General features: G+C 39.1%; 1 protein-coding gene across 1 annotated transcript in view; it reads left to right on the forward strand.

The window, feature by feature from the left end:
• The window catches only part of rab40c (RAB40c, member RAS oncogene family), a 73,395-nt gene extending 47,661 nt beyond the window's left edge, over nucleotides 1–25,734 (forward strand). The window contains exons 2-6 of the mRNA XM_048552177.2: nucleotides 651–711; nucleotides 5,563–5,623; nucleotides 12,279–12,356; nucleotides 22,024–22,246; nucleotides 24,024–25,734. Coding sequence (XP_048408134.1) covers nucleotides 651–711; nucleotides 5,563–5,623; nucleotides 12,279–12,356; nucleotides 22,024–22,246; nucleotides 24,024–24,301 — 701 coding nt within the window. The 3' untranslated portion in view covers nucleotides 24,302–25,734. The remainder of the gene's footprint in view (nucleotides 1–650; nucleotides 712–5,562; nucleotides 5,624–12,278; nucleotides 12,357–22,023; nucleotides 22,247–24,023) is intronic.
• Nucleotides 25,735–26,793: the final 1,059 nt, after the last annotated feature.

A 26,793-nucleotide genomic window follows, 5' to 3' on the forward strand; every position in this document is an offset into this window, starting at 1 on the left:
ACCAATTGGTTTTTTAAGGTGTGCCAGAGAGAATGCTTGCATGAATTCCTTTAATAGGGCTTGAAGGAGAATCCTGCAATGAAGTAACTTGCTTTAAGAAGCTAGGTAAAATAAATGCACCAGTAAAATGAAAATACTGCAAATGTTAGAAATCTGAAGTAAGAACAAGGAATGCTGGAGAAACTCTATAGGTCTGACAATATCTGTGGAGCAAAACAAACTAATGTTTCCCATAATGACTGCTGTTCAGAGCAGGACTTCGGCCACCTCTTTGCTACCCTCACCCACTATAACCACCTCTGATCTTTCTGCATTCCATTTTTTTTCTTGCGTCTAACCCAATGTTCTATCCTAGTAATTGTCGTGCTGCTGCGTGACTTCAGCTTCTGGAAGCTGATGCTGCGTGTGAGACTCCAAGGTGCCCACAGAATGAGAAGTCGGAGACAATGTTTCCTTAACCCTCACTGTTATTAAACCTGCTGATAAGTTGTTGGCACAGTTGTTACCAGGTCTGACAAATTGAAAATGTTATCAGATTGGAACATTATATTTATTATCAATTTACTTATCTATCTTATCAAGTTACAAATGTTGAAGTCAAATAATGAAATAAGGTACAATTGTTCAGTGATTTTTTTTTTCCTTTTGCAGAATTGACTACAAGACCACTACAATCCTGCTGGATGGCAGGCGTGTAAAGCTAGAGCTCTGGTAAGATTTAATATTGTTTTTATAATGTGATATTGCTGAAGATTGTGGCTATACTGAGTAGGCTTGTTATTTCCAGAATATTGATGGTGTTCAATCTATATCCTCTTTTCCTACAGGTATTGGCCATATAGTTAAATCAAGGAATGAATACAGTGCGTAGTTTCTTTTGTCTAGAATCTTTCTTCCTCATAGGGTTATGTATTTGCTTCCAGTCTAATTCCTAAAACGTCTGTCATTATTCATAACCCATATTTTGTGCAAAACACCTTTTTTCCCCTAGTCCACTCCAGCTAATCTTTATTCAAGTTTTTAGTACTGTTGTTTCCAATCCAAATTCTTAACACACAACCTGAATATGTTGTAGCATGTTATGGGCACTGTTCCCCAGGGGATCTTTTTACGATAAGGACTGAATTAAACCTGCTTCAGTATGCATTATCAGATCTAAATCAGCCTAATTAGTGTTTGGATCCACAACACTTTGTTGTAGGGAACTGTCCCAAATATACCTTATCAATTCTTCCTTTAGTTACCTCTGACATTTTTTGTTTTCTCCCCCCAGTTGGATTAAGGTCACCTATGATTAATGTGCTACTTTTTCAATGTGCTGTCATTATCTCCTGATTTTATTCTGACCTACAGTATTGTTAGTTATTCTGTAAATCCTCCCACCAGTGTTGTCTTTCCCTTGTAATTTTGTACTACTTCCTATACACTTTCCATGTAATCTGATGCAAGATCATTCCTTGTTATCAAACCTAAACATCTTGTGCTTTCAAAGCTATTCTTTTTTCTGTCTGTCCATTCACATACTCTTGAATATGTACTTCCCAGCTTTAATCCAGTGTAATTATGATTTCATAATGGCTATAAAATTAAACCCATTAACACTGATGTTTAAATCCATGTTATTTTGTGATACAGCCTGAATTTAAGCAAAAATCCAATAAATTAGCCTTTTCTAGTACTTTTATCCCCCCTCGAACTGTTTGCAGTTTTTAATATTCATTTGATAAATCTTTGCCTGACCCCCACTGTATCCGTCCTCTAGTCTTGATGTGTCTGTAATTTATACTGTCCTACCAATACTGTGTTCTTGTTTTCTGCTCAGTTTGTTCATCTTCACTGCAGCTCCCACTCGCGTGCACACAGCTTGCAAGGACCTTGTAACAGTAATTGCAAGGGCCAAGAGGCCAGTTGCGTGCTGCACCCAAGAACCTATAACTGCCTTGTAGTGTCCCTCTCTGTTTTCCCCCCCCTCCCCTCTCCCCCTCTCCCTGATCACAGTCTAAATTTGAATTGCTTAATCAGTCTGAGAGATGCAACTGCCCCTGGTTCGAAGTGTCCAGGCAGTTCTCCCATTTGTGGCTTAATGTCGGTGGCTACGACTTCAGTTCCTCAACTTTGGTTCAAAGCTCTTCACTCATTGTGTGATTATCCTCCTTTCTCAAGATGGCCATGGATTTAGAGAATTCAGTGACAGTGGCTCAGTGGTTAGCACTGTTGCCTTAGTGCCAGGGATCTGGGATTCAGTCAGCCTTCTGCAACTGTGGTGTTTGCAGATTCTCCTTGTGTCTGTATGATGCTGTTTCCTCCCACAGTCCAAAGCTGCATGGTTAAGTGGATTGGCAATGCTGAATTGCCCCATAGTGTGCATGCTGAATGGTAAATATGAGATTATGGGGAAAGGTTTAAAGTACTTTGGAGGGTCAGTGCAGTCTCTGGACCAAATACCCCCTTAAAATGTCAGCTGATATTTAAAATTATAGAATCCCTACAGTGCAGTTAAAGACCATTAATTGGTACAAATTTGAACTTTCAAAGGTTTGTTCCATGTGCGCATGTATTGTTGGTTGGGAAGACTTTTTTTCTATTGAAACACTGCATTTACAGAGCTCACGTTTGCAACTCTTGCTGACAGGAGATGGTATTGTTGACGAATCTTCCTCTTACAAAGCAATCTCCCAATATTGAAACTCTTCAGTGAGACCTTCAGGATGTCCTTGAAGTACACTTCTGCCCTCCATATGAATGTTTCACTTAAGTAGCATCATTGCAGTTGAGTTGTTTTGGCACGTGCTCATTCTGGTCATGTACTGCCCCATCTTATCTGAGTTCATTAACAATGTGGATTCTATGCATTTGGCAAGAGAATGTTTTAATGTTCATTCATAGGATGCGGGCAGTTAGTTAATTAAGAATGCGGTTAAGAGTCATGAACGTTACCATGGGTTTGGAGACACAGGTAGTCTAGACCAGGTAAGATAGTGGTTAACTTCTCTGAAAAACCAAATCTGTTGTTCCCTACAATCAACAATGCTTTCATGGTCACTCAGACTCTCAATTCCAGATTTTTATTGAATTCAAATTTCTTCATCTGGGTTTTGAGCCTGGGTTCCCAGCACATTGCTTGGATCTCTGGATTAACAATTTAGACTTCCACTTCCCCATGTGGGATTTTTTTTTTTGGATCGATTTTCCAGGGCTTTGTCCTCTGCCTCATTGGCTACTGGTCACTTTCATAGTTCTTAAAGGCAACAATGGAAACCCAGAGCTTTGAGAGGCCTTGAGCTAAGCAATAAAGCGAAGTAGTGCTTTTGTGAAAAGGTTGCTCTCCGGTGTTTCTCTTGGACCTAACCTTAACCACCACAAACCTGTGGGAAATCTGCCAGAGGACATTTGACATGGTTTACATCCTGAGGCTGTTGACGGTGGGAATCAAAAGCTAGTAAAATTGCAATGGAAGAGTAAACAGTGAGCAAGATGCGTGAATAAAGAAGGGATGCCAGTCACTGTCGCCTTCTTTCCTCCTCCTGCTTCCTGCCCCCCTCCAAAAAAAAGTAGGAGCCTACCATGGGGTATCCCCTCTGAAACTGCCACTGATTGGAGCACGTTGCAAGATCAGATGTAAGCAATTGGGGTCATTGAAACTGAAGTCAGTGAAGCAATCTGTCAACAGAGCTGTGTAGAGAGATTACCATCAGTATGGCCGAAATCAAATTTTCAAAATAAAGAGAATTGCACACATGAGATAAAAATTGAAGAAGCCTGGAGAAGAGTGTTCCTGGAAGGAGTTTGAACTAAGACCATTGAGCTGAGGAGCAGGAATACAATGATGTCCCACAAAGGCTCTGACTCAACCTTCAGGGCAGAGGCAACCGTTCGCTCAAAGGATCCCTAAACTTAAGGTAGAGGTAGCAGCTTTCTTTGTTTTGTGTATGACAGCAATAAATGTGCGCGGTAAAACATTGCATAATACTGGCAGAGCCAGCTTTTGGGGAAGAGGCAGTAGATCTACTCTCTTGATAGAGGCAAGTGCCACTGATCACGAGGCTTAGAAATGGGATGTATTTCCAAGTCTATATGGCGAATTGTTTTTGGAGCAGAACCTGCAATGGTGGTGTTGTAGTTTATTTGCTGCCCTTTTTTACTCCTAAATAGTACAGGTTGTGGAACTGGAAGGTGCTGTGTAAGTCTAAACCCACAACTTAAATCTAGCAAGACGAGCAGCAGATATGTGGGAACCCAAGTGCTCGTCCAAGCCCCATGCCATCCTGACTTGGAAATATTGCTGTCCTTCACAGTCAGTGGGCCAAAATCTTGGAATTCCTCCAACAGCACATGGACCACAATGATTCAAGAAGACAACTCATCCACTACCTTCTCAAGGGCAACCAGGAATGGACAATAAATGTTTGCCAGTTAACCAGCCAGCCACTCCCACGTCCCATGTGTGAATAAACACAACTTTTTAAAAACTCGCATGAAGAGACCCCCCAAAAGCAATGTTTATTTTAATTTGGGTGTAAGTACATTGGTGTTCATGAAGTAAGAAGCAAACATTTGTTTTTCAGCTGTTTGGAGTTTATTTTAGCTGACCAGATCAGATTTAAAATATAGTTTGCCTAAAAATCAAAATGAAGCTGAAAGCGAAGTCCAGAACTTTGTCTGCTATTGTTGGTGATAACAAGGTGTAAAGCTGGATGAACACAGCCGGCCGAACAGGAAAGCTGACCTTTCGGGCTAGACCCTTCGCCCTGAAGAAGGGGTTTAGGCCCGAAACATCAGCTTTCCTGGTCCTAAGATGCTGCTTGGCCTGCCTGTGTTCTTCCAGCTCTCCACCGTTGTTATCTTGGAACTGCAGATGCTGGAGAATCCTATTATCACTTTACTATTGTTGGCTTTGGCACCTGATAGTACGGCTAATAAAATGCAGCAGGCATAATGGTTTTCAAGACAGGATTTTTAGGGACTGGGAGAAGCTGTTATGACATAAGACCCAGCAATGCATATTTTTTAGGGCTCGCACAAAGAATTTGAAACATTATGAAGATGTAGCTTTTATAAATGGTCATATAGATCAAAAATATTGCAATGGCACAAGTAAGCCTCAGCAGCACAATACTAAAATCCACAACATGTGCTGAAGAAACTTGGTACATCCGGCAGTATCTGTCAGGAAGCAGAGCTAATGTTTTTAGAGTTCACTGGCATAAATAGCACCTCATTCCAACTGTTGTCATTTATGACAGGGTCACTGGATTTTCTCTCCCCTTCACCTTTCCTCCTCCTCCACCACCACCCCCCCCCACCCCACCCCCAAGAGTTTCTCTAGCACTTAAGCTTGCACGTCAGATTGCCAGCATCTGTAGTTCTTTGCCTTTATTTTTACCTTAAATCTACATTCTGTTTCCTAAGATTAATTATAACAATAATGGATAAATCTCAGGGTATTTTCTCCCTTATCAAAGAAATTTTTAATAAGTATATTAAACTTTCATCTGCATGGTTTACCTTTAACGGTGAATTGCTTTGAAAGAATGTTGTTGATAAACTTGTTCTTTGTTTTAGGGACACTTCAGGTCAGGGGCGGTTCTGCACAATCTTTAGATCCTATTCCAGAGGTGCACAGGTATGCTATTCAAGGAGGAATCACTTAATCTAATTGTCTGGAAATATTTTTTGACTGCTTTGTGTTTCAAAACACCTGCCATCATTTGAAATCTTTGTTTATTTCAGTTGCAAGTTATATGTACATGTATCGATGTGCTAAAAGTCTAAGGCACGTTTTTGTTGCGGTATACCTGTGACTATAGTTGCGTTCTGTGTGGCTACATGTTTTTTCAAATGTGTGCAATAAATATCACCCAGGGGTCTGCTGGATCTATTGACAATCTGTGTCATGAAATAGCTTTAAATCTCTCTTTTCTGTAACAGACAAGTTTGTGATATTGCTTATGGAGATCTGATGAACTGCATAACTGTCTTGGTATTGATAAAAACTGAGTCTTTAGGTTTCCTGTATAGCACATCTTTGTCAATTGCACAACATCAGAAATGGATGCAATTTGAATAATTTGGATTTCAGATGTTGTCAAATTAACAGTAAACATCTGCTTTAATTAAAGCAGATTAATTAGTAATACATTATTGAAATTTTATGGGTACACTACTGAAGTTGCAGATTATCTGTTATCTTGGAAACGGTTGTTTCATCTAACAATGCCATGTTGTCCGTAGATTCTTGAAGGTGGTTTAGGTGGCATATGTGATATTTGCCTTTAGTTACAACAGTAAGGAGGTTATGATTGAGCTGTATTTAACACTATATAACTAGTATTAATATGCATCTCATCACTGTGCTCTAGGAAGAATGTGACTACTGTAAAGTGGGTGTAGAGGAGATTCACCTGGATGTTGCCTGGGGAGGTGTGATTCAAGAGAGTAGGTTGGTGTTATTTCCCTTAGAAAGCAAAGTAGGCTGAGGGGTAGCCTGATTTTAGGGTGAACAAAGCTGAGGGGCAGACTGGGGAACCCTTTCCCCAGAAGGATCATTAATCAGGGAGCACAGCTTTTAAGGAAAGGACGAGGAGGTTTGAGAAAATTGAGAAATTTTTCACCCAAAAGATGAGTGGCATCTGGATCTCTGAAGACATTCAAGTATTTAGGCTGTGTAAAATACCATGGGATGCTAGGCTAAGGACCAAATGTAAAAAGTACATTAGAATAGAATAGCTAGATGTTTGATGGCCAGTGTGGACACAAAGGACATGTTTCTTATTGTTAGTGATTCTGTTACCCAAGAATTCTTGACTCCAAGGCACTGTGTGCCCACAATGAGAAGATATTCCACCCCCATCTCTGCTGTCATTCTGCTTAATGAAGACTTAGAAAAAAAATTAACTATTTTAACAACGCTGGTTGCCCAGCTGTTTGTAGGGGTCAGGAAACTGGCGCAGCATTTTGATTTCTACATTGTTTTTGCGCATGTACACTCTCCAAAGTGATTCATATACTCCAGACAGTATGCTGGGTTATCTCAAAACTAATCATTGAGAATCAGTTGGATTGATGGAACTTCAGCTCTTGTTAGTTTGTGTAAAAATCCTTAAATTGCACCATTAAATGAAGTTTAACTGGATTTTAATGGTTGACAAACTTCACATTTGCTACTAACACCCAGCCATTCTTTTGAAAAAGCTGATTCAAAAAATTAGGGTGACAGTTCTTTTATAATATCAGATTATTACCTCAGTTTATCTTCTTTTCAGTTTCTATCATTTTAATCATTTATTTTGCTGTCTGAAAACTTAAAATTGATGGATATTAGTGCTTTTAGCTCATGGTTTGCTGTGTACAAGTATTAACAGTGCAGTCAAAAACATGCCTGCTTGTTAACATAAGCTGCTGCTGCTACTACTATTCGGCCAGGGAACACCTTGATGCCCCCAGTTTTAAACTGCTGTGAGAAAAGGTAACATCGCAGAGGTGATGACATCTCTTTCGTGCGCAGCTGCCTTCAGTGGTTTAGAAGGATTTTGGAAGGACCATTAAGGTGTTTTTAGCATTACATCTCCAGTTGTACCCTTAGTGACACTACTGAACCACAAAGTTGCCATACTCCAGGGACTAAACTGATAATACCAAGTTGCACAGTTTGTTTTGAGAATTCCCCTTGAGGGCTACTTTATAGTTTTCAGCCATCTGATTTTTGATTTTGATTAGAATTAATATCATTTTTACTTAAGTATAGTGAAAAGCTTTGAGCATTACAGGCAGATCACAATCAGCAAGGACATACTCTGTCCAAGCACCCTATGATCTGTAAGGTATACAGGTTAATTGCACAGGAGGTGTGAATGTGGAATTTAAGTTTTTAAAGTGTAGAATGGTTATAAGAAATCTCTTTCAAAGTAAGATCTGCAGTAGGGGGCCCATTAGGAGTCACCCAGTGTCATTGCCATCTTTATTCATTTATGTAATTCTCATTAACTCTTCAAGTGATGCAATCGTGTAGTGACAGTATCTTCTGTATTTGTGGTGATGTATACAGTATTCGGACACTGCAAATTAGGATACATCGCTATTCTCAATTGTCATGAAATTTAAAGCCATGATGCACAAGGAAGGTGTTTAATTTCCTATTTAAATTGGCATAAAATAACAGGTATAATTGTGCAAAATAACTGACAGTTCTGTTCAGAACTAAACACACCCTCTGGAGACTGAAGTCATCGCAAATGTATATCCAGTGTATGCTCACAAACTTGGAATATTTTTGAACAAGCAGTTGGTACTTTAAAATTGTATCTCTTAACTTCATTACAATAACCATCCACTGTACTGTTTCTCAAAATACAGCTCCAGAACAAATGCTGCCTTACTTGCTAATAATTCATTACTCTGACTCAGTTTTCCATAATTAGCTGAGTATTCCTCCAACCTCCGAAGCCCTCCCTGTGGCTTCCCTATTCCAATTGGGTTCAGTGACCTGGCACAGTGGACAGCTACCCGGCAAAATTTGCACCCCTTTTGCCAGGCTTGGCAGAACTGGGCTGACTCCCGGCTCAAGTCCTTTGGCCCACGCCCTACCTCTGTGCTCCTCTGGCCCCCTCTCCCTGGCCAATCAGCAGCAAGCATGGGAGAGAACCACCTGTGTTTGGAGGAGCAGTTCCCTTTTGTTTCATTTTGAGATTTAAAAAAATCTGAGTAGAAATACCTCTACTGGAGACCTTGATTTACTTTTGATAACATCAGTCAATTGTACTTTCTCTGTATATTTTTCCCTGAATTTATTGTCATTTGGCCACTTCCCTTCAGTCCCTTTTGCTCAAATATTCTGTTCATGTAAGTACTTTTTCACATTTCCAGTAAGTGGTCCAAATGGACATCTCGCACCTTGGTGAACGATTGACTACAACTTGTAGTCAAACAAATGAGATTTAATGAATGCAAATGCAGAAAGATGACAAATCAGACTTGAGTTTTTCTGGAGCATATTTGAGAAATATATTGGAGCATATTTTATACAAGATAATGAGAGGCATAGATAGAGTCGATAGCCAGAGACTATTTCCCAGGGCAGAAATGGCTAGCACGAGGGGTCATAGTTTTAAGCTGGTTGGTGGAAAGTATAGAGGGGATGTCAGAGGCAGGTTCTTTACGCAGAGAGTTGTGAGAGCATGGAATGCGTTGCCAGCAGCAGTTGTGGAAGCAAGGTCATTGGGGTCATTTAAGAGACTGCTGGACATGCATATGGTCACAGAAATTTGAGGGTGCATCCATGAGGATCAATGGTCGGCACAACATTGTGGGCTGAAGGGCCTGTTCTGTGCTGTACTGTTCTATGTTCTATGTTCTATGTTCTAAATTAAGATGCATGTTTAGCAACTTCCCCAAAGTTTTGTGGTCCGTTGTTCTTATGAAAGTGCCACTGTGCAGGAAGGACAGTGTAATAATTAGAAGCAGAAATAGGCATTCAGGTTCAGCTATCAATTCTAAACTGTGGTTGTGGGTTGTGACTTGTGATTCATAATAAAGTCAGAAGTTTAGTTGCAGATCTGTTCAAGGCTGGGGTCTTTAATCTTGGAAAGAAACCAACCAACCGAATTGTGCTAATCAGAAATAATTTGGATTTACTTACATAGCACACTCCATGGCTAACTAATTCTGCTCCATAAAAGAAAATAGCTGTGAAAATAGAAATTTTAATGTGGAAGCTGATTAAAAGATATTCTGTTATTGCTTCTGATCAATTCAATTGTATTGGCTTAATGTTCATAATTGTTGTATATGAAATAAAATATTCCTTTTATCTGTGAGCTAGTTTTCATTCTGGGTGGTTGTTCCCTATGTAAAGTAGGGCTAGAAGGGGTCAGTTAGCTGAATGGCTAATGCGGTGTGACAGCAACACAAGTTCAATTCCCACAGCAGCTGAAGTGTCTCCAGATACGCCTGACTTCTCAACCTCTCCATTTAGCCTGAGGTGTGGTGACCCTAATTTGATCAAGTTTCACATGTGCTTACTATTTCCACCACTCAACCTCTGTCAGTTTTCAGATTACATATTCGGAGCTGAGTTATAATTTCTACTTCTTTAAAGGAAAGAAAAGATACTGGCTCCATCCCTGCCTCTTTAACTTGTCTGTCTCCTCTCCACCTATCTTCTCCTCTATCCATCTTCCATCTGCCTCCCCCTCTCTCCCTATTTATTTCAGAACCCTTTTCCCCCTCCATCAGAAACGGGGGAGGGTCTAGGCCCGAAACATCAGCTTTTGTGCTCCTCTGATGCTGCTTGGCCTGCTGTGTTCATCCAGCCCTACACTTTGTCTCAGATTCTCCAGCACCTGCAATTCCTATGATCTCTGATATCGTTTGTAGATGTAGATCAGTTTTCACAATTTCAGGATACAACAAAGCACTTTAATGCCAGCAGTCTACCGTTGGAATAGAGTAACTGTTATGTATGCAAATACAGCATTTGTGATAGCAATGTGCCACAAACAGCAATGAGATAAAAGACCTCTCTTAGTTGTGATTGTTGGTGAAGAATATTAGCTAGGACTCCAGAACACACTCGCTTCACTTCTGTTCTAATAAATAAGTTTTTGTTTTCAATACATGTATATTGATGTAACTTCACAGAAAAAAGTAGTTTGGGCTCCCTTACCCCGTTGCACACCTCTTCAGTTTGCTCACCATTCTAATCACATGGCTAACATCAGCAACCCGATACCTGGGTAATTCAGAGGAAACCCCAAAAGCTTGTGCTCCTAAGATGCTGCTTGGCCTGCTGTGTTCGTCCAGCCCCACGCTTTGTTATTGTGAAGAGGCTTGGTCCTTTTTTCTCTAAAGACATTACACAAACACAAATTATTGTTAAATGACACATCCTTTTTAATTCTGCTGTTCATTATAGCTCTACTGACTTCGTATAACACCACATATAGAATCAGTGTCTCTGCACTCTGTTTGTATCTCTTATCTGGTGTATCTGTGCTCTTTGCAAAAGTGTTATTGCTTAGTCCCACATCCCCACATTTTTATCTGTAATCTTGTAAGATCATCAACTCCAAATTATTTATGGAATCCACTTCACTCGCCTCTCTTTGATACAATCTTCCAGATTCTGATAACTTTGAGAAAAAATTCTCAACCTCTAGATCCTTTTCATCAATTATAAATCTGTGGCCCACTCATAGGGAAGGTATTCCTCTTTTTACCAAGGATTCTGGTCTTTAAAATCGCGCGTGTCCCCCCCTCTCCCCCTCTCCCCCTCTCCCCCTCTCCAGTCAGCTTGTGGCCTTTTCTGTTCCAAGAATACTTGATGTATCCTAAATATAACTCCTGTTTGTCTTTAAAATGTGGTGTGGTGTACTGTTAAAAGTTTTGAATGGTACTGAACTTGTGCTGAAGCCTGCAAGGTACTGCTAGCAGTGCACATATGTAGCTTAATGGGCACATTGCTCATTATTTGAAACTTTCTCCTATCCAATAAACAGTGTATTCTCTTAAAATCATGACATCATTGAAGTATTGTGATCAGAATTGTCCACCATATTCCTGCTGAGGCTCCACTATTGATTAATCAAGTTTTAGCATTGTCTGCTTTGTATATATTCCATGATTTATTAACACATAATCTATATGCTTTTGAAACTCTCACCAGCATTAGGATACTATGGAGATTTGTCTGTATGAATGTCAGCCTTCCTGCTGCTTGAGCTGTCATTTGTGCCAGTTATAGTACGCTGCCTTTCCATGTTAGCTGTCTAATAGTGAGTGACTTCATACTTAAATCCATTTGCCATAATTTTGACACATCCTTAATTGTCACATTGCATAGGTGCTATTTACTGACTTGCTTCCAAAATCATGTAATTCTAATATTAAGAAGTGATGGAAAATAAGCCTTATTTAATATTGTTCTATTATTCATGTTTATGGCATGCTGTTGCAACTTAATGTTACTGAAGCCCCTTTTTATGTAATTTGTCATTGTGATTCAAAACTAATTGTGAAGACAAATAATGAAATAAATGCAATTTTTATCCTAAGTTATATCCTTCAGAGAATTGCATTGTAACACTATTTATTTATTTGGATTATGTATTGCTGCCTGAGAAATTTCCAGAATACCCTACTGTTTTCTTTTATTCCCATTAATGTAAAATCAGAAGTTGTTAACTGCAATTTGCATTAGTTTTGTTAATAAACCTCATGTCAATGCATTTAGCTGTTTTCTACTTAAAAATAGAACTGCAATGAAAAGGTTTTTGTTTCTTTAGGGTATACTCTTAGTTTATGACATCACTAATCGATGGTCTTTTGATGGGATTGACCGCTGGATCAAGGAGATCGATGAGGTGAGGTACTCTTGTTTGTTAATGAGTAACTTAGAATTGTGTTTGGAGTTACACTTAAACTAATTTACACTTGATTAATCATGCTAAATCATTTTCTTCAAAAGCAAAACACTGCAGGTACTGAAAATCTAACATTGAAAAATGCTAGAAATAATCAGTTGTCCAGACAACACAGCAAGAATGAAATAGTTAACATTGAGTCACAAGCCTTTCATTAGAGTTTGTTCTATAAAATGCAGCCCTGTTGTGAAGTTGAACATGAAAATGAGCTACAATTCAAAAGACTGAATTAAGATACTATGTATATAAAGAACATGTGAAAATCACCATGCTTTTAGGGTTGTGAAAGGAAAAGAGACGAGATTGCTTTATCTCTTTGGGTAAACAAATGACCCTGGCCTTGTTCAACTTCTATGTAATCTTCTAGCACTTGGCTGTGGTTGATTTGTCACAGCACCAACCTTGGAAAAGATTTCCTGCCAATTTGTGGTAAAATTGTCAACACTGCAAAAAAAGTTAAGTTTTCATATAGCAGTTAAATCTTTTACTTCCAGAAGGAACAGTCATCAAATATGCACACGTCTCTTGTGTACTTCCTGTCGTTCTGGTAGCAATAAACACAGCTATTTTAACTATAAAATGCTGGCACTGGAGAAATGGGCCAAATGACTCCTTTGTTTGTGCCTTCTATGATTTTAATTTTCTATGCACAAGTTTTAGAATATGGTTGATTTTCACCTCTTTTTGTTTCACTAAGGATACAAAGACAGATGTACAGTTTAAAAAGTTCAGCCTGTAGAACACTGAATCTTCAGTTCTGTATCCATTGTTGCCTCATTGCATGTTCAGTAAATGCTCCTAACATTTCTAGTAAATGTTCGCTGTTTGCAGTACTGTTTCTTCTGTCCTCTTTCAATGGATAGTGTTTCAATGAAGGCAAAATATAGATATTTTACTACTAATTGTACTGACAGTCACATTTCTTAATAGATAAAACTTGGATGAGAATGTTATGTTATTCCTCCTTTAGGGGTGTGTTTCCTTTCCACTGCCAGGATGAATGACTTATTTCCTGCTTTCGTTTCCGTTCTACAGAAAGGAAAACTAGCCTCCGTAGTATTTCAAAGACAGTTACATTTCAAATTTACACCCCCAAAGTCTATAAATGGCGAAATAAGTAAAACTAGTTTCCATTGGAATTATCTTGAGTTTGAAATTTACTGGCTAAACTACACCAGTATGGGCAGCAGTTACTCTGCACTCAGTCCCAGCTCGCCATGAATTATGCTTCACTTCTGGTAATCTAGCCCAGCGGTAGATATATTCTTCCTCTTGTGAAGAATAGCCTGTGTCCCTAATGTGTCATGTAGTCTCTATTCTAGTTTGTTGTGTTTATGCTCAGATGTTCACTTAAAATGGCCATGTTGAGGGAGAAAAATGAAAAAGCCAGGTGGAACATCACCTTTTCTAAAGCGCTAGGGTGCAAACAGGTCAGTATTGCTATAGCCCAATACAGTCAACGTCATGATAAACTACATATTTGGTGTACTGTTCACACCTCTGGGTACCACTCCTCCTTTTCAAGAAACATTTTTGTTTTTTATTGGATGTAGGTATCACTAGTTGCTTTTGAAGGTGGTTAACTTAAAATGCTGCAGTCCATTTGGTGTAGGTGTACCCACAATACCGTGAGGGAGGAAGTTTCATGTTTATACCCAGCACCACTGAACAACTGATATTTCCAAGTCAGGGTGGTGTGTGGATTAGAAAGAAGCATACAGGAGGTGGTGGTCCCATGTATCTTTTCTCTTTGTTATAGTCATAGAGAGAGCACAGAACAAATCCTTCGGTCCCACTCATCCATGCTGACCAGGTATCCTAACTTAATCTAGCTCCACTTGGCCCATTTTTTTCCTCCAAATTTCTCCTAGTCATAAACCCATCCAGATGCCTTTTTATTAAATGTTGTTGTAATTGTACCAGCCTCCAACAATACTTCTGACAGCTTATTCCATACATGTACTTCCTTCTGCATGGAAAAAGTTGCCCCCTAAGTCCCTTATTAAAATCTTTATCTTCTTACTTTAAACCTATGCCCTTAGGTTTTGGACTGCCCCACCCTGGAGGAAAAAACCTTAATATATTCACCCTATCCATGTCCATCAATTATTTCAACTATCAGGTCACCCCTCAACCTCTGACACTGCAGGGGAGAATAGCCCCAGCCTGTTCAGACTGTGTCTCTATAGCTCAAACACTCCAACCATGGCAATGTCCTTAAATCTTCCCTGCACCCTTTTCAAGTTTCACAATATCCTTACTATAGCAGGGAGACCAGAATTGCTCACAATATTCTGATAATGCTTCTAGATTGAAGTGGTCATGGGTTTGGAAGGTGCTCTGTAAGGATCTTGGTGAATGCCTGTTGTGTATTTTGTAAATGATACACATTGCTACTACAGAACATCAACTGCGGATGTGATGCAAATCGAGTGGGCTGCTTTGCCTTGTATCACGTCAAGCTGCTTTGTCTTGGAGTGTTGCTGGTCCTGCACTCCCCCAGGCAAGGGGGGGGGTGTGGTTGGGTGTTCCATCACACTCTTGACTTGTGCCTTGGGAATTTGCCAGAGATCAAATACAGTGCAAGTTCATAGGGCCGTTACCTGGGCTCCATTGGTTAAATTTGAGAGATTTTTATCTAAACAAGAACTTTGAAAGAACTAGATTGAGTGGATGCCAAACCACCTTTTGCGTTTAAGAGAATGAAAGGCGAGGGGACATCATCCTAAAATCAGGGCATCCAGATGTGAAATGAAGAAATTTTTGGGTAATTGATGTTAAATCTGAGATATTTGGGAATTTTGACAGTCAAAGGCTATATGGCCTATGAACCATATGGAGTTAGGGATGGGGTCACTGACAGAATTGATTTTCACGGTCTGAATGGACTACTCTTGTCAACGTTCTTTCAGTCCCTTCTTCCATCATAACCAAAAGGACATGAGAGAAATTTTGAATACATTTGACATAGTTAATTAGCACCACATTGGGCTCGATTAGCCTGGATCTCCAACCCTGTAGAAAATACAGACCAAGTCATCCTTACCTTGATGACAAACTATTTAATTTGCCTTTTTTTCCAGCTTTTTTTTCATCCCCACTTCCCACATAAACTACGAGCTTTTAAGCAGATGTAGGTAGATTTTTGATGGGATTGAATGAGTATGGAATAATCAGATATGCTGTGATCTTGTTACATGGCAGAACAGGTTGGAGAATCCAAGCAGACTGCTGCTGCTCCTAATTTGTATGTTCACATGTATGTAATCCTTACTCTTAAATGCTGCCTTGCTTAAAACCTAGTCGTAGCACAACACCAGAGGTGAAGTGACCTTTTTTTGTCCATGTTTTGGATGAAGGATGTAATTGGATTCAGATGTGAACATAAACAGAACATCATTGACTTAGTTATTGCTGAGCAAATGACACTTGATAATTCTGACCATCAATTTGCCAGTAATTACCATGGTCTATTTTTGAGCTGTTTTAAGTTGGATTTGTACTTTTTTGTGAACAAGATGTACTTGGGAAACTTTCCATACTGCTATGAAAATGTCAGAACTGGAACAACTTGGCTACTAACACAACTACTTCTGGAGCCCAGGTTTTCAATATTATTGCTGGTATTTTGACAAGTCCCATTGCTGTGACAGTGCCTAATTCCTTGAACTCTTGATGTCATGTGAAGTGAACCAAATTGACTGGAGGCCTTGGAGGTCAAGGTGGATCACCACTTGGCATTTCTGCCTGGGAATGGCTGCAAATTCTTAAGAATTGTCTTTTTTCATAATGTGCCAGGCTTGCCATCCATTGAGGATGGGGATATTTCAGGAGTGTGCTGTTTGTTTTCATTACCCATCACCATTCGCAACTGTATGTGAAAGGACTCCAGGGGTTTGATCTAATCTGTTGGTTGTGGGATTGCTTAGCCCTATCTGTTTTACGTGGCATGTTTAGTGCTGTGGTACAGCTTCACTGGGTTGGCAGCTCCTTTTTTTTTAAGGTATGCATGATGTTAGTTCTAGCATACCCTCCCATGCACTCAATTGCATGGGGGAATGTCCTGGCCTGGTGATAATGTTGGGGATGTACTTGAACTGAGGTTGCAGATTTGTGGTTGAACGCAACCCGCTGGCGATGGCCTACAACACCACATGGATGCCTGATATTTTGTTGAGCTCTTCAACACAACATGTTTGTGGTTATAATCTCTTCCTTTTTTTTTTGTTCTCTTTTTAATCTGAGGTGTTCTACATGGTTAACCCACTTTAGTTGTCTCCTCAGTGGTTTTCTTTTTCCGTGTCACAGCAAGGTGTTGCTTAGTCGGTGTTCCAAAATGGTTTGTGTATCTCATCGATTCACCTTTTGTTGGTCTGCTCTAGTTTCATGCTTAATCCTGTTTTTTTTTTCTCCCCACTTTTTTGGCATAATTTAAGTGTCTGGACCAGTTTTCATACAATTACTGACCGTACTTAACCTACTTAGCCATGACCCCCCCCCCCCCCCCATTTTAAATATTAAGCTTAATCTGTGGCAAGACTGAAGCTGCCATGTCCTGTTTCTGTCAAGTTCCACACCCTAATACATATCCCTCTGAATGTTTGCCCAGGCTGAAACACTGTAGAACTGCAGTATCCTGCTTGGCCTTGAATTAATGTTCAAATCCCACGTTTCACATTCACCATTCCCTATTTCCTGCTGCTATGGAAATACATGAATCCATATATTCACTATCTCTCCAGTCAGTTATTCCCAAAGCTTTATCAATGGTCTCCCTATTTTAATTACTCTTAACAAACATTGCCATTTGTATCCAGGCTACAACCTCCTTTGACTACCCATCCTTTTTGAGAAGTAAAGATCAAAACATTTGATCTGTATAGTTCCTCCATAGCAATACTCCTTTACCATCTCTGCAACTTTGTGCAGCCCCAATGTCTGCTATTGTGCACTCACTGTACTCCATTGAAAATGGTATTTGCATTCCTGCTCTCTCAATTCTACCTTTTTTTAAAAAATGGAGCCTTCAGCCAACTCAGTTCTACACATTTTGGTGTACACTCCTGCTGTCCTATCATCTTGCCCTCTGTCTTCTCTCAACCTAGTTTTCTCTGAACATCTAATCAAGTGTTTTCCCCCTTGCACCCCTCCCCATCTGCTCCACCACTACCACTGTTGTATGAAGTGCTATGGGATATTTTGACTTGTGTAATTATGAAGTTGTGTACTTAATGCCAGGTGGCTGAGATCAGCAAACTTTCACATACTAGCTGTCTGAGTCATCTACTTCCTTAATAAGCTCCCTGAGGTACCAGGGAACAGTACAATACATCTTTAGGGATTAGGTTTTTAATTATTGTGAAGGGTAGTTACAGGGTGTGGTGAGTAAATGCTGAAGCTAGAATCTTGTAATTATACAAGTCATTGCAGAAGGCAAGGTCTAATGTTGCAGTATTTTTCAATAGCATGACCTGGAAAAACCTGTTCAGTCATTTCAGTCCAAAATTGTTTAACATTTTGCAACATGGATCACACGTTCACCTTCTTTTCATGAAGTAACTGGAATCCATTTTGGAAATCTTTAATGACATTGCAGTTGTGTACTATTTGCACTGGTTCTCGCATGTGTTGTAAATCCTGTAATATACCAAATGTATCATTATTTTTACTTGGATTGCTGAAAAGTCAGCAGGATTCTGACTGTTATTATGGCTGTTATTAATGTGGATATAAATGTTGAACCAAAGTGTATGATTCTGGAATTGTGCAGAAACTTGTATTTTCAAAAAAGATGTGGTTCAGTTACATTAAAATCGCAGAGATAGACAAACATTTTAAAACACTTGTTCACTAATATCTACAATAGCTTTTTTTAAGTTATAATGCCAGCTGATGTTAATACTTGCCAAGTCAGATCCCAGAATGAAATCTGGCCTGAGATCACATGTTGCTGAATTGAGAATGATAGTCATTCATAGAAACATGAGCAACCCAGGCTGCAGATTTAGTTGTAACAATAAAACTGAAATTAAGTGTGCAAAAGGAAATGAAATGAAATAAAACAAGCTCAGCTATCTAAGTATAACATGGTTTAAAAGATTTCAAACACTCCAGTAAAACTCATGTTCATCCATTCCTGAGCGCAATCATTTTAGTTAATCAAAAGTTCAGAAATTTCCCTTCATCAAATCTGGAGGTTGACTTAACTCTTTCTTGTCCGTTCTAGTCCTGTAACTCCCATGAAGGTTTTTATCTTGACTGTCGACTGTCAACTGAGATGTTAGACTTTCTCAGCTTTGAATAATTAATGAAACTTTAGAACCAAGCATTAGTCTGGAAGTCTTCATAACCAGAAACTCTTATACTGAATTAATCTATTCCGTTAACTACTCTGGCCAAACCCCTTTTTTTTTCTGGGAGAAATGTCTCTAACATTTAACTTCAGTCAGGTCTGTTCCACAATAATTCAAAAACTTTCAACTAAATTTAAAAAGCTACTCATCCTAGCTTCTGTGAGACAACTAATAGCTTTTTTTTCTCCATCTCCTGTGTGAACCCCTTAATGTAAACAAACTTGCATTTAACACTCCAGGATATCCTCAGTCATTAGTTAAGAGGAAGCAATGGCCTAGTAGTGGTATCACTATTATATTATTGCTAATTGTTAATCCAGAAACTCCCCTACTGTTCTAGTAACCTGGTTTAGATCCCACCAGGGCAGATGTTGGAATTTGATTTCAGTAAAAGTAAAATCTGGAACTAAGGATGCAACTATGGCCATGAAACCATTTTGGATTTTTCAAATGATCAATCTGGTTCATTAATGTCCCTTTTTTAAGGGAAGGAAATCTGCAATTAAATACCCTTCACATTAATTGACCAAACCCACATGCCTCTACTTTAAAATACTAACTCCTAAAACAAGTTATATGCATAAATAAGCCTGTCACCACAAGAAGAAACGATTCTTGGATGGATGTACATGGAAATAGCTTGAGCTTTTGCCACTTTCTGAAGGGGATGCAATACAATAACTATTCTATTTCTTGAGTTCTGTAAAATAAAAGTAAACAGTATGAAAAGTACCCTGAGTTCAGGAGGAATGTCAACCTGCAGAGTTGCATTGTAATTGAGGCTATTCCACCTTTTTAAAATGGCAGCACAGTGGTTGACACTGACACTCCTGCCTCACAGTACCAGGGACCCTAGTTCAATTCCAGCCTCGGGTGACTGGCTGTCTGTCTGGAGTTTGCACATTCTCACCATGCCTGCGTGGGTTTCCTCTGGGTGCTCCGGTTTCCTCCCGCAGTCCAAAGATGTGGAGCTTAGTTGGATTGGCCGTGCTAAATTGCCTGTATTGTTCAGGTAGGTTTAGATTAGGTGGGTTATAGGGGGATGGGTCTGCATGGGATACTCCAAGGTTCGGTGTGGACTTGTTGGGCCGAAGGGCCTGTTTCCACATGAAGGGATTCTATTCCATTCTAAAATGGCCTCTTCCAATTTACATGATTAGACTTCATTATGTAGATGATTGACATAACTTTGCTAATTTGCTAAACCCTGTTTGAATTTGTTCACTTATTTGCCAAGGGGGAATTGCCAGAATCTGCGTAGTACAAATGGTCCTTCAGCAATTGGTCAAGGGATTAAAATTCTTAAAGTTGCATAGAATTCAAATCAACAAACTTTTAACCTTTTTTAGAATATTTCAAAAATACAATTCAGTTGTGGCCACGTGAAATATTTTTTGAGAAAAATCACTGGGATTTCGTGGTCGTTTGAAATGGCAATTTCTAAGGAAAGTTATATTTTAAATGGAGGGCAGAGAAGGGTAACTGCAGAAGTTGTGGAATCATGAGCAACTTTGGGTTTTCTTTTAAAATACCACTTTTCTGGCAAACATGGATCAGTGATAATCACTTGCAAAATGTCATTACTCCATATATAACATTTCAATGCAGATTGGTTAATTATCTTCTGAATTGGAGAGTGTCTGTCTGTAAATGGTTGATTTATCATCTATAAGAATGATAGGCAGTTATTTATGGAACACAAAATTGTTCATTTTGACAGATTTAAAAATCATATTTGAGAATTTTGTATTCCAGTCTTCACACTCAGTCTTAAAGCACATTCTTTCATGCAGTTTGTAAATTAGAAGGTTTATCTGATTTGGTCCTGCCTCTCTCTGTTTCAGTGCAGTTACTGTGCGCACCATGAGCAGTGTGCCTGAGTGCGTTGTTTTCAATTCTATCCTTTAAGTCTGTTTTATAACTCCCTCCAGCCCCTTTTGTTTACTGCCCTTTGTCGAGCCCTCTGCGTGAACAGGGGGTCTAGAGAAGTGTAATGAGAACCAAGACTTGAGTACAATAGGAGAGGGAAGTAGTGAGCAGAAGTGAGGAGTTCAGCACAATGAAGTGACAAGTGGAAGGGAACGAGGGGATCTGGTCAGAAAGTGAGCGAATGAGAAGGTCAGGAAGAAAAAGTGGCTTTTATGTAACATGATTACCAAGAAGTACACATTTTGACATTGATCCATTTGAGGCTTGGACACTTAATCAGAAGTTTTGGTCAGACAGATTTTTAAGAATCTTGGATGCAAAGGCTTAGTATTTTCCTTCCTTTTGGTGGTGGGAGACACCTTGGCAGAAGACCATCACTTTTTTTTTTCTTCCCCTGTTTTTTGGCTATGTCGAAATCAGGGAAAATGCCAGAATTGGATAATTGCAGATAGAATCATAGAATCCCCACAGTGTGGAAACAGGCCCTTTTTTGGCCCAACAAGTCCACACTGAACCTCCAGAGTATCCCACCCAGACCCATTCCCACCCCCCTGCCCCAGGCAATTTAGCATGGCCAATCCACCTAACCTGCACACCTTTGGACTGTGGGAGGAAGCCGGAGCACTCAAAGGAAACCCACGCAGGCATGGAGAGAATGTGCAAACTCGACACAGACAGTCACCCAAGACTGGACCTAACCTGGGCCCCTGGCACACTGAGGCAGCATCACTAATCACTGTGCCACCGTGCTGCCTCTAAATATTTGTGTTATTGATGTAGATATTTGTTATTGGACCGGAGCAATTCCAGAGATGGGAAGTTTTTTTGGCCAGGAAGGGTTTGAAAAGAATGAATTCTAAATATGGAAATGCTGGAGAAATTCTACATGCACTTTTTTCTTTTAGTTTTCCAGCATTTGCAATATATTGATTTTTAAGTGAGGCATTGTTGGACTGAGCAGTGTAGGTCAATGAGAACAAGGTGCTGAGTGAACGGGACTTTGCATGAGTTATGCAGGCAGCAGAGTTTTTGATGTGCTAAAGTCTATGGAGGCCAGCTTGGACAGCATTGAATGTTTAAAGTTAATGCTGTTTTTCCCCCATTTTAGAAAAAGGCTGCAGTTCTAACATCACATTAGCAAGATAGGATCTTCTGATAGGGTCAGCATGTGTTACACTAGTCTGGCTTGGAGTGCTGTCTGGCCAAGACTGATATTGTCTGGATATCAATTAGGAATAATTTGCACTACAAATCTTTAAAAGAATCAATATTGCTTGTTAAAGAAGACAACAGATTCACCATTTGGCTTTGTATTTTCTTTTCAGCACGCTCCTGGTGTACCAAGAATTTTGGTCGGTAACAGGTTACACCTCGCCTTCAAAAGGCAGGTTCCCACTGAACAGGCACGAGCCTATGCTGAGAAAAATGGAATGACATTCTTTGAAGTCAGTCCACTCTGCAACTTCAATGTGACTGAGTCATTTACCGAGCTTTCTCGGATTGTGCTGATGCGACATGGTATGGAAAGGTTCTGGAAACCAAACAGAGGTGGGTCATTTTTCATTTTTTTGCGCTTCTGTGGGTTTTAAGTAAAATGCATAAATGTATTTAAAGAAGTTTATACACTTCAATAGGAAGAAAAGTGTATTTGTTCATAGCTTATCTGAACTATTTTCACTCCTACTTGGAAGGCTGCTGAGATAAAGATTTGTCTTGGCTCTTATACTTCCATGTTTGCAATAGGATTACCACCTAGGCTTGATATGCCTATTTGATTAAGGTACTAATAGGGCCACCAACTCCAGTGACATTTCACTTAATCATAACTGCATAAACTAGAAGCAAAAAAGGAGAAAATGACCCTCTGGATGAAAAGTAGGAATAAATGGAGGGAAAAGAAACATGGAATAAATTAAAGTGAGTTTGAGGCATCCAAGTGTTGTCACAAATTCTTTTTCATATTGACTTTTAAAGCTATCTTTTTGCTACCTCACTGCCTTTGGCTGCTCTCTTGCATCCTTTTATTTGGCATTGCAAAACTACAGGAGCGTCCTGCTCTTTAAGTTGTTAGATTCTTTGAGCAATAAGTTAAATTGGATGACTGTTCTGAATACCTAACTTTTAAGAGTTCAAATGTTGGTATTACTCAGCCAATTCTCCTGATGTTGTCATCACTTGCTTGAGATTAAAATTAAAATATATCAAGTTTGATCTTTGAAATTTGTGACTTTTCCAAAGGCTGCTTCATGACTTTGGCATTCTTCAGGAACCTGTTTGCTGCTATAATGCACAGGAAAAACTGACATAATTTGTATTGTGAGGTAATTAATGTAAGCTTGCAGTTATCTCTGCCCTCAAGTGAGCAGACCTGGGTAGTGCAGGGAAAAACTAGAGACTTTGAACTTCATGTTTCCATTTTGGATATTTGTCAAACAACCTGTTTTTGGATTGATTTGCTGTCAACCTTAAATTTATTGATGCTGTTTTACAAGATTAATTATATTAAATTGTCCTGCAAAAAGGGCAAGACTCCAACAGGAGAAATGGGTTTAAAGCAGAGATTTCCAATAAAATAGATGTTCAGCCATTAAAGTGTTCTTTTTGGCAAGACTGAAGCTGGGGTTTTTTTTGTCCATTGTCAATGTGGAGATGATCTCCCAAATTGTTTTTTTTCTTAAAAAAAAAAGTTGTGCAGTAGTCAGAAGAAAGAACTCTACTAGCCTTGAAACTGATCTATAGAAAGTTCTGGTTTTTTCTATTTTAAAAAGGAGAAAGATTCTTTTCAAAATGGAGCATTTTGACACTTGTTTACCATTTTATCTGTTAAGTGGGCCTTTAACCAAAACATGCACTGCATGGATTTTTATTAATAGCAATCCATTCCAACCAATCATTGATTCTTTGTGGTTTAGCCATTTTTTTGGCTTATGATTTTTAAAAAAAATAGTGTTTACAGATTTTATGGAGTTAAATTATCCAAAATAAATCTTGAAGCCAGGCTTGTGCACCAGGTGATCTTGTTTGAAACTGCAGTATCACCAGATATCTTAAATGGCTCTTGCATGGGTGCAAACCATTTTGAAAATTGATAATGTTGTGTTTGCTCTTACTCCATTCTTTATGAATAGTAAATGGTTCCAAAATGTTGAGGGGTTCACTATCTTCTGTATTTTATTTTATCTTATCTTTATAACAGTTGCCATAACTTTAAGTTACCATTCTCTAAAAAAGTTTATGATCCAGTTTTCTGCATGTTTCAGATGAATTTTAAATGGACTAATATTAAATATTCTCAAACTGTACTTCTCCCCCATTTCTTTTTCAGTCTTCACACTGCAAGACCTTTGTTGCCGAGCCATTGTTTCTTGTACACCTGTTCACCTTATTGACAAACTACCACTACCTGTTGCCATAAAAAGTCACCTAAAGTCTTTCTCCATGGCCAATGGAATGAATGCTGTCATGATGCACGGCCGTTCTTATTCGTTAGCCTCAAGTAGTGGCGGAAGCAAGGGCAACAGCTTAAAGAGGTCCACCAAACCCCCCCGACCACCACAGAGTCCACCTCAGAGCTGCACACGCACTAACTGCAAAATCTCTTAGCGACAATGTTTTGTTTCAAGCTCTCTTGTTTGGCAGGAACTTTGTCAGCTGGTCAAGCTTGGAACCTGAACCCCTATGGAAGTTCTTGCAGCTTCTGACTGGACCAAATGAAGTACTCGGCATTTTTCAAAGGAATTTCTCTCTCGTTGATCAATGAGTAAACACGCTAGTTGAAACAGACACACATGACATTTTGTTTTTGACAATTTGCACTGAAATTTCGAACTAGTGTTGTAAGGAGGCTAACAGGTGCCACTGTTAATGAAGCGTAAAGCAGTTTTCTAGGAAGGTGGTACTGGCATGTTTACATGGCTTTGATCAGAACTTAAATCTTTACCTTTTGTCCTCATAACTAATATATTATTGCTGTGCGGTGGAAAGAAGAATCTCTAGGAATTGAACCAGTACAAATGCAAAGAATGCTCCTGCTATTATACATCTACTAGCATTACTAAACTTCCGTGCCTTTTTTAATATTATAGACTATATCTAGCCTGCAACGTCCTGCATGTGGCCTTTTCATACCTTAACCATGCCTTGCATCTTTAACTTGTAAAGACGAGGACAACGCTTAAGAACAAAGGTTGAATGCCAAGGTCATAAGTTTTCCACAATTCTTAATACAAATTAATATGTATTGCTATTTAATTTATGTTATAGACAACTTGTAATATTTTTTATCATAATGTATAATACCATCATTTGATTTAGTGGTTGATTACCTGTCTTCCACATTAGCAAAGGTTGTGGTGATCTTGGTTCAAGTGGTGGGGATTTCATCCCCATCTGCAACTTCTGGACAAACCAAGTATGCTGTCTCTTAATTTCAGCAACATAGAGCAAACTGTCATGTCAACAAGAAGAGCATCTCCAGGTGAAACTGAAATCCAAATGAAAAATCAACTGAGCGGAAAATGTTATATTTGGTCTTGTCTGTCCTTTTTCAGTTCATTTAGAACAAAAGGGTTTTGCCAATTATTTTAACATTTTATAGTATGCCAGGAGCACCTATCACACTTTTCTCACCATTTTTTTTCTCCCCCCACAACAAAAATATTAAATAGATCTGTCTCCCTGTTTTGTAAGTAATCCCTATAGCGTTTCTTTTCTTTCTATAAGAATCTTTGCATTTTGGCCAATAGTTGTGACACCTTTCTATGTCAAATGTAAGCTGACAAAATGGAGAGAATGCATAGAGACCTACAGTAACGCTGAGGATAGGCCACCTTCTGCACCCAAACTGGATAATAGTTGCAGTATCACCTAGCCTTTGAGAAAAAGGGAACAATTGAAGTAAACTGTTCAATTATGTAAAACACTATTTCACATTTACGATAGCTGCTGTGACACTTGAATGATTAAGTGTTTTATTGGCATTTTTCTTTGTACAGTTTCAATGTTCAACTGTGAAATACATTTTTTTTTGCAAAATAGGTGCTTAGTTTGTTTTCATTTATTGAATTACTGAACACATTGCACTAACACATCTTCAAGCATTACAGTCCTTTTCAAGGAATTGTTAAAATGAGAGATCTTTAGAAGTGGTTGGTAAATTCAGAATATTTCAGGTAAGTGACTGTTGCCATCCTATTTCTTTATTCCTGATTTGTGCATGAAGGAACACAAAATTAAACAGACATCACATTAGTGTAGTGGATTATAAACATGTTCATCAGCAATATCAGCTCTGAATTTTCTCATCATACCTAAGGGCTTATCATCAACCTGAAAGTTACTTTCTAACCATATTAATGCTGTGACTACAAGGGTTAGGAATTTTACAGTGATAACTGACTACCTGACTTCCCAAACCACCATCTTAGAGACACAAGTTAAGAGTACAATGCAACACTCTCACTTGCCTGAATAAATGTAGCTTCAGCAATGTTTGAAGCTTGACACCATTTTGCAAGGTCCTATTTGGCCCTAAATATCAATTTCTGATTCCACCTGCTCACCATACTAGGACTGCTTATTTCTCTGACATCATCTGTGCCCCTCACTGCTTCAGTTCACCTGTGACTGAAACTGTGTTCTCAGCAAGCAGTATCATTAAATTTCAGTCTCATTAGTTAATCCAAAATTCTGCTAGGCACATTCTAACTCAAAATCCAGTTCATCTCTATCCTGTCAGACCTGTATTGACTTCAGTTTCAGATTCTCTGATTGCAGATTCCTCTAGCACCATGCCTTCCCATCTATCTGAACGCTTCCAGTCCCATCCTGCTGAGAACTCTTGTTCCAATTCTGGATTTTTGGTAGTTCATTTGACAGCTAGGCATTAAGCTCTATACCCTGAATGCATTCTGGCCCTTCATTCATCTTTCGTGCCCTACCACTTTCCTATGTTAGTGTGTGCGATAGATTTTGATTGAAAGTACCCTCTAAGGGCATAATGGTCAAGGCTCACCCAATCATGTTTAACAAACTATAGGACAAAAGATTGTAAAACCAGGTCCTTTTTGGCCCAAAGCAGTACTCATTACTGTGCT

The sequence above is a fragment of the Stegostoma tigrinum genome, chromosome 23 (genome assembly GCF_030684315.1).
Source record: "Stegostoma tigrinum isolate sSteTig4 chromosome 23, sSteTig4.hap1, whole genome shotgun sequence".
Taxonomy (NCBI): domain Eukaryota; kingdom Metazoa; phylum Chordata; class Chondrichthyes; order Orectolobiformes; family Stegostomatidae; genus Stegostoma; species Stegostoma tigrinum.